Source organism: Carassius gibelio, chromosome A2 (genome assembly GCF_023724105.1).
Source record: "Carassius gibelio isolate Cgi1373 ecotype wild population from Czech Republic chromosome A2, carGib1.2-hapl.c, whole genome shotgun sequence".
In the NCBI taxonomy this organism is placed as follows: Eukaryota; Metazoa; Chordata; class Actinopteri; order Cypriniformes; family Cyprinidae; genus Carassius; species Carassius gibelio.
In genome coordinates, this window is record NC_068372.1 from 9,314,677 (window position 1) to 9,330,070 (window position 15,394).

General features: G+C 35.2%; 1 protein-coding gene across 1 annotated transcript; it reads right to left on the reverse strand.

The window, feature by feature from the left end:
- Positions 1 to 5,828: 5,828 nt before the first annotated feature.
- Positions 5,829 to 10,238, reverse strand: LOC128026149 (coatomer subunit epsilon-like). Its single transcript, XM_052612925.1, has 10 exons — positions 10,072 to 10,238; positions 9,818 to 9,880; positions 9,431 to 9,531; positions 8,605 to 8,757; positions 8,460 to 8,513; positions 8,154 to 8,235; positions 6,974 to 7,129; positions 6,393 to 6,461; positions 6,188 to 6,262; positions 5,829 to 6,061 (listed from the first exon to the last, which is right to left on the reverse strand). The coding sequence occupies exons 1-10, from the start codon at positions 10,171 to 10,173 to the stop codon at positions 6,014 to 6,016; spliced, it is 903 nt and encodes a 300-aa protein (XP_052468885.1). The 5' UTR covers positions 10,174 to 10,238; the 3' UTR covers positions 5,829 to 6,013.
- Positions 10,239 to 15,394: the final 5,156 nt, after the last annotated feature.

Genomic DNA, 15,394 nt, shown 5'->3' on the forward strand with positions numbered 1-15,394 from the left:
AAGATTAAGAATCTCCTTTTCAACAAGGACACTCTGGAGATCAAACTGACTGCCTTTGGGTGTGAATTCCTGCTGAAAAGATATTTTTAAAAGAATTACTATGGTATACTGTACCTTAAACCTGTAGCTTGGAACTTAAACACGATTGACACCATATGAGTTGCTGTTATAACCAACAATTTTAATCTCATGAACAAAAGTAATGAGAAAGATATTTGTTGAAATAAGTTTTAGTTTTCTCAGTGATATACTAATGTTTTATGAAATATGTTTATTTTATATGTTGTAAGAATTGTGCCTTCCCTTTTTATGCATGTTTTTTGGCTGCTTTTTGTCTGTTGAGGGATGTCCAGTCCTGCTCCTGCAGGGCCACTATCAAGCAAAGTTAATGTCCTATCATATTTTGCTGTCAGTCTCTGAATTGCTATGAAGGGTGAGATTCTAAATCATCAGTTCTCATTCTACTAAATGTATCTGCTGCTTTCAACATTGTTAATCATCTAATCCTTTTGTCCACACTTTTATCACTGGGCATCACCGGAACTGCATTCCACTGATTTTAGTCTTACCTCACAGGTACATCCTTCAAGGTTGCTTGTGGTGGAAAGGTATCCAAATCACATCAGCTGGTCACTGGGGTTCCTCAGGGATCAGTTCTTGGACCCCTCTTCTTCTCTATATACACTACTTCACTGGGACCCATCATACAGGCACATGTTTTTTTCCTACCATTGCTATGCTGATGACACACAGCTCTACCTCTCATTCCAACCAGATGATCCAATGATACCTGCACAGATCTCAGACTGTTAAATGTTTTAAAATATTAAATGTGTATCACTAATTTATAAAAGTGAAGAGTTCATACCTGGTTCTTCTGAGAACTGTTTCTGACTTCTGACTTTCTGTCCATGTATCAAAAGGGTTTTGTTCACCATGAAAGTCAAGGTTCAGTCCTTTGAGGCCTTTTGACTTAATTTCTAACTTGCATTTCTATGAAAAGAGTGAGAGACTGCAGAGTGACATAATGAGACACAAAAATCACTGATAAATTTGTGTAGTCAGAAAGGAAGATTGACCATACACATTAAATGTGTACTCACTAACTTTTTCAGAAATTTGTCATCATTTAGTGCATTTATTACTTTGGTTAACTTGTTAACTTGTTAACAAAAACAGCATCAATCACTGGTGCCATCATACCAGACCAACAAAATGATTTCTGCCGAATGGGAGAACTTGCAAATTGTGTTCAAGGTTCTTAGCAGGTGACAACAAGTAACTCAACCAGATGGCATCTCACCACGAGTCCTCAAACCTGTGCGAAGCAGCTGGACCAAGTCTGGACCAACATTTTGAAGAGTTCATTGACTCATCCTGAGCTTTCAGTCTGTTTCAAACAGACTACTGTCAAACTGTGGTCACTTCTGTCCTCTACTGACAGCATCATTCATGAATCCTTGGACCCTCTGCAGCTTCATACTGAACAAATAAATCAATGCATGGCACCACTTCTCCAACCTTGCAAGCGGTCCTTGAGCTGTTTATTAGAGCTGTAGTCAAGTCCGGCTTTGTCGAGTCCAAGTCAAGTCCAAGTCCAGGACTAGTCGAGACCGAGTCAAGACCGAGTCCAAAGAGGTTCGAGTCCAAGTCAAGTCCAAGTCCAAAAGTTTCGAGTCCAAGTCCAAGACCGAGTCCAAATGAAAGAAAAAAGGGTCCTCTTCAAGACCACATACTTAACTACTGATAATGTTTGTGATGCGAGAGAAAGCATATCTCCTATTCTAAGAAAATAATTTTACATTATTATTTGTAATGATCAAAAAGCATGTGCAAAGTGACAACTCTGTAGGACAGGGGTCTCCAAACTACATCCTGGATGGCCAATGTCCTGAAAAGTTTAGCTCCAACTGGCCTTAAAACACCTGGAAGATTAGTGTGTCTAGTAAGAGCTTGATTAGGTTCAAGTGTGTATAATTAGGGTTAAAGCTAACAGGGGCGTTAAACAAGATCCTGGGCCCTATGCATAGGCAGTCCTGATGGGCCCCCATGGCCCCCACCCATGAAAATATCCAGGAAAAAAATATATATTTTAGATTCATACTTTTCAAGGGCCCTCTCTTCCTTTGGGGCCTTGCTAATGAGTACTGGTTTTACCCCCAGTTCGACCCTGGGAGCTAAACTTGGATAAACAAACAAAGTTTGGAACTGTAAGGTCAAATAATTTGTATGTACTTTATTTTTTGTTGACATTATATCTGTGGTCAAAAATGTATATGACTATGCCTAATTGGCACAGTGCACAGACACACGCAAAGCTCGGGATATGACAAATGCGTGCAGCAAGGCTAGAATGGATACGTTTGGCAATACTGGACATGCCCACATAAATACAGCGAAATTTTTGTCATACTGTGCTTGTGCTTGCATAGACTAGTCGAGCTCTGTCGGAAACAATCGACTACTCCAGCATGCATTAACCATAATTCACACAAAGTGTTTGCAAGTACGACGTGAATTTTAGAATTACAATATTGCGTGGAGCTGTTATCTATGTTGCATGTAAAAATAAAATATGTAATGTAATAATTAGGGTTGTGCCTGAAGCCGAATACCTTATTCGGAATGGCACGAATAATGGCTTAAAAAACGAATAACGCTCAAGGAATAATTCTGCCTGAATACTCGGCTGAAGCTGACAGAGTCTGGTGTTTGCTAGATAACAGGTGAGCCAGGGAATCAGCGCCAGAAGTGAATGAATGTAAACTTTATGAGTGAAAAGAGCGCAAATCAAACACCGCATTGTTGTCGCCTCTCTGTGCATCTCTCAGAAATCAGTGCAAGAGTAATTTTACCTATAATAATACATCATAGCTACACGTTATATTATTTGTATATATTTAAAAGGCAAATATTGAAAGCTTAGGCCACGATATGATACGAATGAATGGAATAAGCACAGCGCGCTCACCAATCAAACAGCCGCGCTGCGCGTCTCAGTCTCTCAAAAACCAAACCAGTTCTCTCTCAAGAGTATGCTAATAATCAGCTTAGATACGGATACATTGTCTACTTGTCCTACATGTTTGCATATTTACCTTTTGCTGGTTTGCGCGGAACACACACATCTGTTTAGTGAAGTTCATTAACATTAAGACTGGCTTAAAGTGTTCTGCGTAATGAGAATGTGTGCATTGAATGGATTCAGTCGTGTTCAAATGATCACTAAACGTTTGTCATGACATCTCTCTGCTTGCATGATAAATATTATTTTAGAAATTAATAATTATTTCAGTTTAACACGACATACTTGTTCAGTGATAACTACGAAAAAATATATAAAAAGTCATAACAGTCTTATCAAGTAACTGTACGATGTTGTATCCGAATGCAGATAGGAAAAATTTTGTGATTGTTACAGATACAAATACTGGCTGTTACATGAAAATGTAAATATGTAATGTCATATATAAAGTTTTTAAAATTTACATATGTAATTGTTGCATAATGCTATACATTAATACGCGTTTATTGATTAAAAAAAAAGGCTATCTAGGTGTAGACGTAAATAAAACACAATCTAACAGGTAGAAAATTAAATTAGAAACATCTAAACTTTTCAGGTCGCAGTAAGTGCACCACTGGTCATGCACATCCTTTCCCGGAACAATACTGAAATCTAAGGCAAGATGGAGAAACAGATGATCATAGTTGTACAAGGATAGCCATTTTTTAAATGAATCTATTAGCAGAGCTACTGAAAGGGATTGTAAGTGCTGGAATTCCATTTATTCTTTGCTGAAACTTCTGCGTCATCATGAAGAGCGGGTCATGGTTGCCCAGCAACAGCAGACGCCACTGGAGCGCGAGCGCAGATTACAGAGTGCTTTGGAAATAAGGAGAGCGGCGCGCCTAGCGTTTTCCACACGTTTTCAGTCGCGACATCATGCAAATGTGGTTTTGGTTTGAAGGAGAATTTTTTTATTTAATTTTTTTGCTGGACTCGGTCGAGACCAACTAGAAGAGTTGGCGAGTCCAATGGCCAAGTCCAAGACAAGTCCGAGTGCAAATTCAACGAGTCCGAGACAAGTCCGAGACGACAGAAAAATGTCTCGAGTCCGGACTCGAGTCCAAGACCGGACTCGAGTACTACAGCCCTACTGTTTATACATATACTGGGATGTGTGTACTGATTTATTGCCCACAGCTCCACCTTCAACACTATAAATATGTCAAAAGTGGTCCTAAAACTCAAAGAGCTGAGTAAATCTATCTCAAACCTGGCACTAGACTTTCCATCAGGCAGCCTCCAGATGGTCAATATAGTAAACATAATAAAAGAAGTACTTAAAATGTGACACACTTGGTCATTTAGTCATCTTTGTCTTATGATATAGAGTATGTGTGTGTTTGGTTACTTTTCCAGGTTCAGTACATAGGTTGAATCAACAGCATTTCTGGTATAATGTCGATTACCACAAAAAATAAATCTTTGTCACTCATTTTGCTTTAAGTGTGGGTTACATTGAAACCCTTACAATGGAAATGAATGGAGCCAACTCATAACCTTTTAAATACTCAGTTTTACAACTCTGTTGCCATGACAGCACATTTAGTAGGGCACATCCTATCTGTGGAGTACAAAACCCTGAGACCATATGTAAAATGTGATATTTAAAATGTGTTCTGGTCTCAGATGTTTGGACCCAGTTTTGCATTTACATCCATTAAAACGTAATTAACTAGAATGAACAGGTAGTAATAATGTCTTGGGTAGAAAGGTATAGAAATCAACCTGCAAGCATTCTGAGCAAACTAAATATTGTCCTTAACAAATAAAGGATAGTCTTTTTTCATCTCTTTTTTTCTTCTCAGATCACCTGTAGTACACAGAGCTGCTGTCTCTTCTCTAAACATCAGGCTATTCACTATTCACTTATGACTGCATTTTCATTTCAGCAACCACATCATCACATTTACTGATGACACCAACATTGTATTTTCTCAGTGAAGAATGAGGCATACAAGAAGTCAGAAGTCAGCAAAACAAGGGAACTTATTCACACACTAGTATAGGATCAAATTACATTAGACAGTCTTATGATATGACAGATTTTTCTTTATAAACTATTATTATATAAAAGAAAAAAACAACAACAGATGTCATTTCCTTCATTGGGACAAACTGAGTCAGCACTGTGCCCACTCTTTCTGTTCTTTCTACAATTAAGATCACATTGCATTTTGAAATATTCTTTTTTGCTAATAAAATAAACTGTTCCTAATACTCATGCACACAAAATAAATATGCAATTAATTACATTTAGTAGCTACTTCCAGCCTGCTGTTTAAAGTTGACAGAATGCTATATAAATGTTCTTTAAAAAATGTTTTAATAGCTTTATGAGAATGTTAGAGGGGGAAAAAATTACATAAAGATGTTATATTAATATTCCGATAACATTCACAGCATATATTTTTTCAAGACCGTTAATCGCGAAAGAACGTTTTACTCTAAGAACGTCTTAATCTATTTACAGAACATTTCCTGTGATCAGAGCCAGGAATACCATATATCACCTCCTGCTTATAATAAGGAGAAAAAAAAGAAGAAAAAAAAAATATATAAAACAATATTGTATAATGCTGATCATAAATCCATTCAATAAAGAAGCATGCATTGATAACGGTTTAATGTTGCTCCATATTATCATCACGTATGAACTGACAAGCAGTAGGTAAACTGATTCACACAGCTTTTGCAAAAAAAAACAAAACAAAAAAAAAAAAAATTTAAATCACAAAATGATTATTCATCAACACAACACTATGTTTGATAAATGTTTATTTAACCATCATACAGGAATGTTTGTATAGCTTTTGGGCATGCCAAAAAGACAGAGCAAATTTCAAACATATGAATGTTATTTTGTTTAAAGGCATTAAAAAAAAAAAAGTGTAAAGAGGAAAAATAATATTGTGTTGTGAGACATCAATTAAGACTGTAGTTCTTTCAGGCGCTGGGGGCATACTGCATGGCAAGCCTGTCAAATTCATTCTCCTGTGGGAACATAACAGAATCTTTATTAAATTGACCAATTTTTTTCACAGTTACTCAAATAATGCCTTCACAATGTTCTCAAAAAAGAAAAACAGAAAAAGGTGTCCCGTCACTAAATAACCTTACCTTAGTAAGATATTCCTTAATAAATGGATGTGACTTATGTGCATCTTTCAGTTGAGACATATATCGATTTGTCACCTGTGCAGAAACAAAGAAACTATGAACATCTCTACTCTCCTTTACACAACTAATGCTTCCTCCGCATGCAGATCGTTTTAATCTTAACATCCACACTGCTTCTGAGAAGATTTAGGTTTAGAAAGTTCACCTCAGGAGGTTTGCCCAAATGCTGTGTCAACACAATGAGGTTGATGAGCGTCTCCGGGTGGCTGCTGTCCTATAGAAGACAAAGGACAAATCATGACATTTCACCACAGTTGGACCAAAACCAATTAATTGAATAATCAATATGCAGCACATCTTCATGACTTCTGCTTTCAATATCAATAGTAATTCCAGTTTTTAACCAGGCAATCAATTTGCCACCTTGTATAGGTCAATGCATACAGAGACTAGCAGAAAAATTAAGCTCCGATTAAATATAAAAAATGTAAATGAAATTACATTTACAATTAAATAAAATGTAAATTTATGCATTTAGCAGACGCTTTTATCCAAAGCGACTTACAGTGCATTCAGGCTATCAATTTTTACCTATCATGTGTTCCCGGGGAATCGAACCCCCAACGTTGCACTTGCTAATGCAATGCTCTACCACTTGAGCTACAGGAACACTGATTAAAGGCTTGAAGGTCTTGGATTCAACCAAGGAGTCAATCTATACTTGTAAAACTTGTCAAATAAGACAAAACTTTTTGCCGCTTGCTGTGCTGAAATCCAGGCTCTTACTTTGTCCAGAGCATCCTGGAGTACTGACTCAGCCTCATCCCACTTATTCTGAGCCATGTGACTTGCAGCCTGACCGTTCAGCAGCAGAAGTGTGGGCGAGTACTTGTCTGACATTTCCTGGAAGATATAGAATGCCTCCTGCAATTTCTCTCCCCCCTGTTGGTAGAAGGAAAAGAAAAAAAAACACATTCCCAGTCAATGAGAAAGAACAAAAAACAAAAAATACAAATGGAACAAACAGTCATACCCAGCGATTTTAAAAGAAAAACAAAATCATTTCACACTGTTCAACTCACTACAAAACTGTACATGTCTAAAAAAATGTAATGCTTTAAGAAAAAATTAATTAAGTTAAATTAATTAGATATTAAATATGATTTGGTTGTAAAAGTACGAGTATTTGTATTTTGGACATCATTTACAAGCGATTTTCTCACTTAACTACAAGCATCACAATTATTAAACTGCCATCTATTAGAGGGACTTCAGAACTGACATTTAGAAGTTTATTTTGAAGGGCAATGTAACAAATGTGAAAATAAGATTTCTACAATGCTAATGGCTTAGCCATACTTAGTATGTTCAACTGGATAAGTAAAAGTTCTACACGCCCACTTGAACACTCGTGCCAAATGCAGGAAATATGTCTTGTAAGTAGACAAGTGCTCAAGACCCAAGACCGCAAGTTTAAGTATTGGGACAGTCTCATACTTTCTAAATCTGCATCAGAGTAAATAACTTTTCATACCAGCAGTTGACAGAAGTGTTTATTTACTTTCAAGAAAAAAAAAAGAAACAAAAAAAATGGAACCAGATATAGATTTGCAGATATACAATCCATAAACAGAGCAGAACTTGCATACTATTTTAAATGGGAATCATGTTGATAAGTTGGTCTACAGTCTTCTCTGTATGCCCTCTTGAATTTGACATTTTTATTTTTCTTCTCATGCACTGGTTGGCTAAGCTAAACGACTCATAAGAATGATTTCTCACAACCAACGTCTCCAACTTCATTTCAACATGCTCAATTGACCAAAAAGCCACTGACGGTGGTCCAACTAGTGCAAACGGTCCAGAACAAACTGCAAAAACTGGGCTGAGAGACACTCATTGATGGCCTGAAACTGGCAGGCAGCCGACTCCAAAAAAATATTTTCATGTTTACTTCAATACTCACAATTGCAAGGTTGACCCAGGCTGTAGCTAGCTGGGTCAGAGTAGCATCTTCATCTTGGTCATGCATCTTCTTTAATTCCTTTCTGTTGAGACAATGAGCAATGCAGATCAATGACAATAATATATTTAAAGCCATTAACTAAAAGCAGGTTTAATCTTATATTTATAGCTAGAAATCTGAAGTTAAGCAACATATTTTGTCAAATATATGCTTTCTTGAAATAAAACATACATATGCCATTTGTACACACAACATACAAAACAAAATAATAATCATAAAAAAGAATAAGTAAATAAAAACAAATACCTTGCCATATCAACTCTGTCCAACTTCAGAAGTGTCTGGACAGTCATGGACATGCTATACGAGAAACACAAAATGACAGTGAGCAACTTGCGTTAGATTAAATCAACAATTTTTTGAAACTACCAGAAAGCCTCCAGAAACTGACCACTCCAGACTTTCTCCCTGGTGCAGGGTACGTAGTGCAGCATCTGTGTTCATCTCATGCAGATAGATGGAAGCTGCCATCAACAGGAATGTTGTGTTGGAAACATCAACACTCTTGGCCATCTTTTTGTCCAGTTCTGCCACTATTGCATCCCTAAGAAAAGGAATGGGCCACGAGATTTATGAATCAATGCATAATTTTATGTTAATATGTTCACAAATGGTAAATGTCCAAGGATCCCACAACAAGTTGTATTAGCATCACTATACATACACCTTCCAACAGTTTTCCATTACTATATACAATATACTGTGTAAATAACAATACATTTTACAATACCTGTAAAAAGTGATGTTCTCTCAGTATTTTGTCTTGCTTTCCAGTAAAAACGTCTAACATTTTTTATAAAGAGATACATTTATTTAAGAAGCAAAATTAGATGTCTTGTTTTCTGAATAAAAATGAGATGAGATGGCGAATGTTGTTGTTGTTTTACTCATAGGTTCACTTAATTTTGTTCAACAAGACTTCATATCTTCAATTTGTATCTCAAGAAAAAGTATCTTGATGTTTAGATATTTTCATTGGAAAACAAAACAACATAACCAAGGAAGATTCATTTGTTTGCAGTCTATGAAACATTTAATGCCATAACTTTATGTAAGACCTTGTTAAGGTATTTTGTGGATTAGAGAATTAAGACTTTCAAAGACACACAGAAACCCTGGATTCATTTAAATACAGAACAAATCGCTAAAATACATTTAAACATTTTTAATTATAGGCTATACGTTTTTTTTTTTTTTTTAAGTAAGATTGCACAAACCTCTTGCCTTCATTGGACAGGTACTCTGCAAACATCCTGACAGCCTGCAGCTCCTCAGAGGAGCTAGACTTTATGTCATCCAATACCACACCATACTTCCTCTAAGACAGAAACCATCACTGTTAACCACCTAGATATTGATCACTTAGTTACCAGCCCTAATCAGTTTTATATAAAAATGGCATTCTTCACTGTCTTTGTTGCTCTAAAAGGAAACAGCTGTGTAGCTGTATTGACAGAGAGAGAGAGAGAGAGAATATATATTGTACCTGACAGTTACATAGAAATAATATGCAGCTCAATCTAAATTTGTAACGTTACAGGTGATTATTCCGAACAACATCAAAACAACACAGCAGCAGTATCACAACAGACTGATGAACTTACCTGAGCAATATATGCTCTGTAAAGAAAAATGTTCTTCTCAACATCCTTTTCTGGACTTGATGTCTACAACAAATATAAAACAATTAGATGTGGTTGTTTGTCATTTGTTAATAACAGACTTTAAACAGGTAACTTACGTGATATATAGGAGCTATAATATTTTAGCCGCTTGCTAACAGACATACTCTAGAACCTAAAACTCTTTGAGGAAATGCTTTCGTCTCATGAACAGTATTTGTTTGCAGGACACTCACCTTTACTTTCTGGGCTTCGTTGATGCAGTGTTGATAGCTGCCGATATAAAACGCGTTTTTCACATCGAACAGCTCGTCCACTTCATTCTGCTGCGACGCCATGTTTGTGAAACGTCAACTTTGCCGACGTCACTTGGGCCACGTAGGCTTCGATGAATTCAATCCGGTTTTGTGGATGCTGTCCTCTTGTGGCACCGCTACGAATAACCAACTGCTGCTTTTTCGTTAGTTAGCATACAGAGTAAAGTATGAGGGACCGTTAATCAATAAAGCTTTAGTATGTGTCTAACCAACTACTCATTGCATGGCAACAGGCAACAATGAAAACAAATGTTTATTTATTATTGAATATCTGGCCCCTGTCTTGTGTGAAAGGTACTGTATCAGAAAAATGATTCTCTCTCTTTTGATTCCCGCTCTTGTTATGGGTTGCCACAGGAATGAAAGAAAGAAAGAAAGAAAGAAAGAAAGAAAGAAAGAAAGAAAGAAAGAAAGAAAGAAAGAAAGAAAGAAAGAAAGAAAGAAAGAGTGGGGGAGTAGGCTATAATTAACTTTTTTATATAAGTTTTATGGGGTGTCCTGTCACAATAGGAAGCCTGTTTCTGCAACTGAGTAATGTTATCATTTCAAATTTAGCTTACTGAAATTGTTATAGGCAGTGTTGTGGGTAACGCGTTACAAAGTAACGCGTTAGAGTACTCTAATTACTTTTTTCCTGAAATTTGTAACTTAACGCGTTAGTTTCGTGCGTAAGTAATCAGTAACTTCGTTATTTTTTTAAAAAAAAGTAATCCGTTATTTTAAGGAAAGGAAAATCCCGACTGCAGCCTGCTTTTTGTCAGACAGTAGTCCTAGGTCTACTGTGCCACCTGCGGATGTACAGTATCAGCGGAGCCGAAGCTCTGTGATCGTAAAGTCAATGGCTGTGATGCGTCTGTGCCCTGCGCCTGACCCTGTGTGTGTGTGGGTTTTTTTTTTTTTTTTTTTTTTCGAACTCCCGGCAAGATAGCAGAGAGGACAGCGTTTGGTTTATGGAAGTACGCACATTATTTTCAATTTGTCAACGAAAAAGAAAAGAACATAACGGTAAAATGCACACTCTGCTTTGGTGAAAAGCTTCTGTCGACCGCCAAAAATTCTAACGTTACCTCAAATTTAACGCTACGTTTTAATCACTACTTTGAAGAGTAAATGTAAGAGGACTGTGTTAAAGCGAATTTAGGCTTGTGACTGTGAGTGACACTTTAATAATAATTAGTTCGGCTATTAAGCGATTTGTCATTTGCCTGTGTGGCAGTGAAGGATTTAATTCGGTTTGTTATCATTTTTGTTTGACAGGCAGCTGTTAATTTCTGTTAGATCATCGGCTGGCTGGTTGTTCATCATTTCTAAATGGATTTAAATCTGCAAGCCTGTTTAAGGTTGTGTTTACAAGTAAGCATACTTGTACTTTGATAACTGCATTTAAAGTTAAAGAAAAATCAGGAGTTATCTTGTGGTGCTCATAATATACAGTAGCCTAGGCTACCCGGGCTGGGTAACGTTAGGTGCGAATTTTGATTAATAATATGTTCTGTGATAAATAAATAAAACGCCATGTGGAATAGCCGATTGCTGACTGTCTATCCTGTTATTGTTATTCTGCAGTGTTAATTTAGTCGGATGACTGACATTATTCATTGTCGGGAGTCACAACTTCTAGGTGCATTTAAAGGGGCCGGGGGCTATGTCTGTCGTGTGTCGTGTGTGAGCCGCTGCAAACGGCTTTTAATTTTTGGTAACGCATGAGTACTCTAACGCGTTACTTTTATGAATAGGTAACGCTGTATCATAACTGATTACTTTTAATTGATGGTAACGTTGTAACCTAACTAACTACTTTCCAAAGTAACTATACCCAACACTGGTTATAGGCCTATATCCCTGCAGAAAAGAGTTTTAATGGTTATAACATGGGAAATGTATTGGTTTTAATGGAAACTGAAATGGCCCTTGGTAATTTGTTGTCTTCTTTCGGGACATGTTAAAACAACTAAACCTAATGGAAATTGTCCCAAAACACACTACAGGAAAATCAGGGATTTGTTGGTTATAACATTACAATAAAAACATGCATTTGCTCTGTCCTTATATTTAGAAACACAATTAATAATAACAAAGTTCAAGTAATGTTAAATGTATCCAGCTGTATTCCAATAAAGAAATAAATTTTCGTTTTGAGAGAACTATTCCTTATTTGCAAAATGTTCAGAAATATGTTGTCATATCACAAGTTAGATTTTTCCTAGTCTCTATTCTCCTTTTCTTTACTTTTCTTTTCTTTTCTTTTCTTTTTTTTTGGCTCATTGAAACTTTGCTCACTGCATCTCTCTAACAACTTACATTTCAGTATTTAGTTCTTTGAAGAAAAAAACCCAGAGAATTATTATTATTTTTTTTATTTTATTTTTATTTATTTTTTACAGATTTTTAATTCTGAAAATAGTAAAAGAAAATACTGATATAGTAGACTGAGTAGTTATAACACAATTTATACACAGTATATATATATATATATATATATATATATATATATATATATATATATATATATATATATATATATTTTTTTTTTTTTTTTATTATTTTTTTATTATTTTTTTTTATTATTTTTTTTTTTTTTCAGTTTGCATATTGTTAAAAAAAAACTAATGACACAGTTCTATGGCAGCAATATAACAAATGCACACAATAAATTACAGAGCCCTGCAGATGACATGCAGACAATATATATATATATATATATATATATATATATATATATATATATATATATATATATATATATACTGTGTATAAAATGTGTTATAACTACTCAGTCTACTCTATCAGTATTTTTTTTTACTATTTTCAGAATTAAAAATCTGTAAAAAAAAAAATTAAAAAAAAAATATACAAATAATTATCTGGTTTATATATATATATATATATATATATATATATATATATATATATATATATATATATATATATATATATATATATATATATATATATATATATATATATATTAATATATTAATTTAATTAATACATATCTTTGAAGGAGATTCTCAAAATTATTTTTCCCCCCTCTTGCACTGATTCTCCAGTTCTTCAATTCAGTAGCACTTACATGCACCAAACGTTATAGTTTTATTCCTATCTTATTCTAAATGTTTTTAAAGAGGGGTTTATCACTTTCCTGATTTAATTCAACATTTTGTTCCTGAAAACATAGCAAAAATTTTCTTTTTCTCTGGCCGTGGACAGTATCTTCTGATTTATGCTAAAAAGAGATATCCAAAATCCACATTGTAAAAATATTAAACTCAAGAACACAGAAACAAGAATTTGGAATCTGGTTGTTCTGTTCTAAAAATACATATTTAATTATACCATGTCTCATTTGCTTTAAAAAAAAATTACATTTCAGAAAACTGTATCTTTTTAATTGTTTTTGTTTTTTTGTTTTTGCAATTCATAATGCAACCAATCAACTGGGGAATTTTGATATCTATTACATTTTTATCCTATTCACCTTGCCTTGACTTTGCCTTCATTCTTGTCATCTTGCAAATCATTTTCCATAAGAGTACCTTTAGTTGCGCTGGCATGCATTTATTTCCTCCTATTTTAAAATCAAACTCATTTAAGTGAATTTAGATGACTGACAAAAACTACCTGAAGTTGTGTCTTTAACAGGTCTATAGGTGCTGTCACAGTTCTAGACACATCATCTGCCAATCCTGCAGCCAATATAAAGTTCCCCCAGATAGACAGATCAGTCTCCAGCTGGGTTAACTCAACAGGCATAGATCGACTCTCTCCTACATCAAACACCTAAAAAGACAATTTTCTTTAATAAACCTGATATGAACAGTGCAGATTAAATGTATATGTGCCAAATCTTACAGCAATAATTTAGCTAAAAGCTTTTCCATCATTTACTCATGTCATGTATAACTTTGCTGCAGATCACAACAATTTTCAGATATCTTAGTTCTCAAGGTCCATACAGTGCAAGTCAATGGTGACAATGTTTGCAGCTCCAAAAAGCACATAAAGGCAATATTAAATTAATCCATATGGCTCCACTGGTTTAGTGTCTGCTGAGGCAATCTAATCACTTTTGGGTGAGAAGGGAACAAACAGTAACTCCTGGATGGATCTACAGAGTTGAAATATTTTGTTTGTGTTATTCTGCTGATTTTTGTTAATTATCTTACACATGTGAGATGGCACTGGGGGTGGGTTATTTTTTTAGAGAGAAATTTGTATTTGAAAGCAGTTGTCTTTCATCCATCCTGATGACAATCAGAATTTAATGTTAATATTCTGATTAATAGCTTCATTAAAAATGCCATGCATTTAACTTAAACTGTCAGATAGCACAAGTCTCTTGGAGGTTTACCGAAACCCCTTCCTGTCCCAACTCAAACATAAAGTGATCTTGATGTTTGTTACTTGGTAAACTGCAAATGTGAAGGCAGCACCATCAAGTCTCTTACATTTGAATGATACGCTTTGAGTTGGGTTTTGATATGACCAAACCTAATTCCTTAAACAGAGAGATTATATCCTCCAGGTCAATATATCAAAGGAAAAAAATATATAAAGTTGTGCCACGGTCTTGATACTTTATTTGGTGAGCTGAGAGCACCTTTTACACCACCAAACGAAGACCAAATCTAATAAATAAAGCTGTTTTAAATAGAAAATATGGATATTTGTCACCGACAGCTTACCACAATTGTTTCTGTCAAGGGCATGGGAATCTATTTTCCATTTCTTCTCTCTGTCCATAATGTCAATAAGAAATTTCTTATAGCTTAGACAATCCATCCTAATTTTGGTCATATTTGAGCAAGATAGCCTGAACAAAAGACAGTTATATTTACTGACAGTAATGTAATCCAGTTAGCCTAAATATGAAAGAATTATGACTTTTGACTACATCTCTGTATTTAATTACACACAAAGAAGTCTTCCTTGAACCTTTTCACAGACTGCTTCCACACCTATCCTTTCCCTCTGCAGCTCCTCGGTAGATATAAATAATTATTGTCGAGTTTATCAAACAAGCCACGGAAGTGACCCATGATTAATATCGGAAATCCAACGTAATGACGAAATGTTCGTATTTAGAGGTTACGATTCGTAAAAGAAATAGCTTTATTTAAGTTTATTAGTTTATTTTTGTGGTGAACTGTAATTTTTACCTTATGTACTCTGATAACGCCGAGTCAGAGGATGGAGCACAATGCCGTGGTCCAGCTGAACGAGCATCTCTCGCGCTATACCG

What these genes read in the sequence shown, in the direction of transcription:
- LOC128026149 (XM_052612925.1), bottom strand. Translation starts at nt 10,173, where the DNA reads ATGGCGTCGCAGCAGAATGAAGTGGACGAGCTGTTCGATGTGAAAAAC. An exon ending in TCCAGGATGCTCTGGACAAA is followed by an intron (nt 6,462 to 6,973) that starts GTAAGAGCCTGG and finishes TGTCTTCTATAG; the next exon opens with GACAGCAGCCACCCGGAGAC. An exon ending in ATTTGGGCAAACCTCCTGAG is followed by an intron (nt 6,263 to 6,392) that starts GTGAACTTTCTA and finishes GTTTCTGCACAG; the next exon opens with GTGACAAATCGATATATGTC.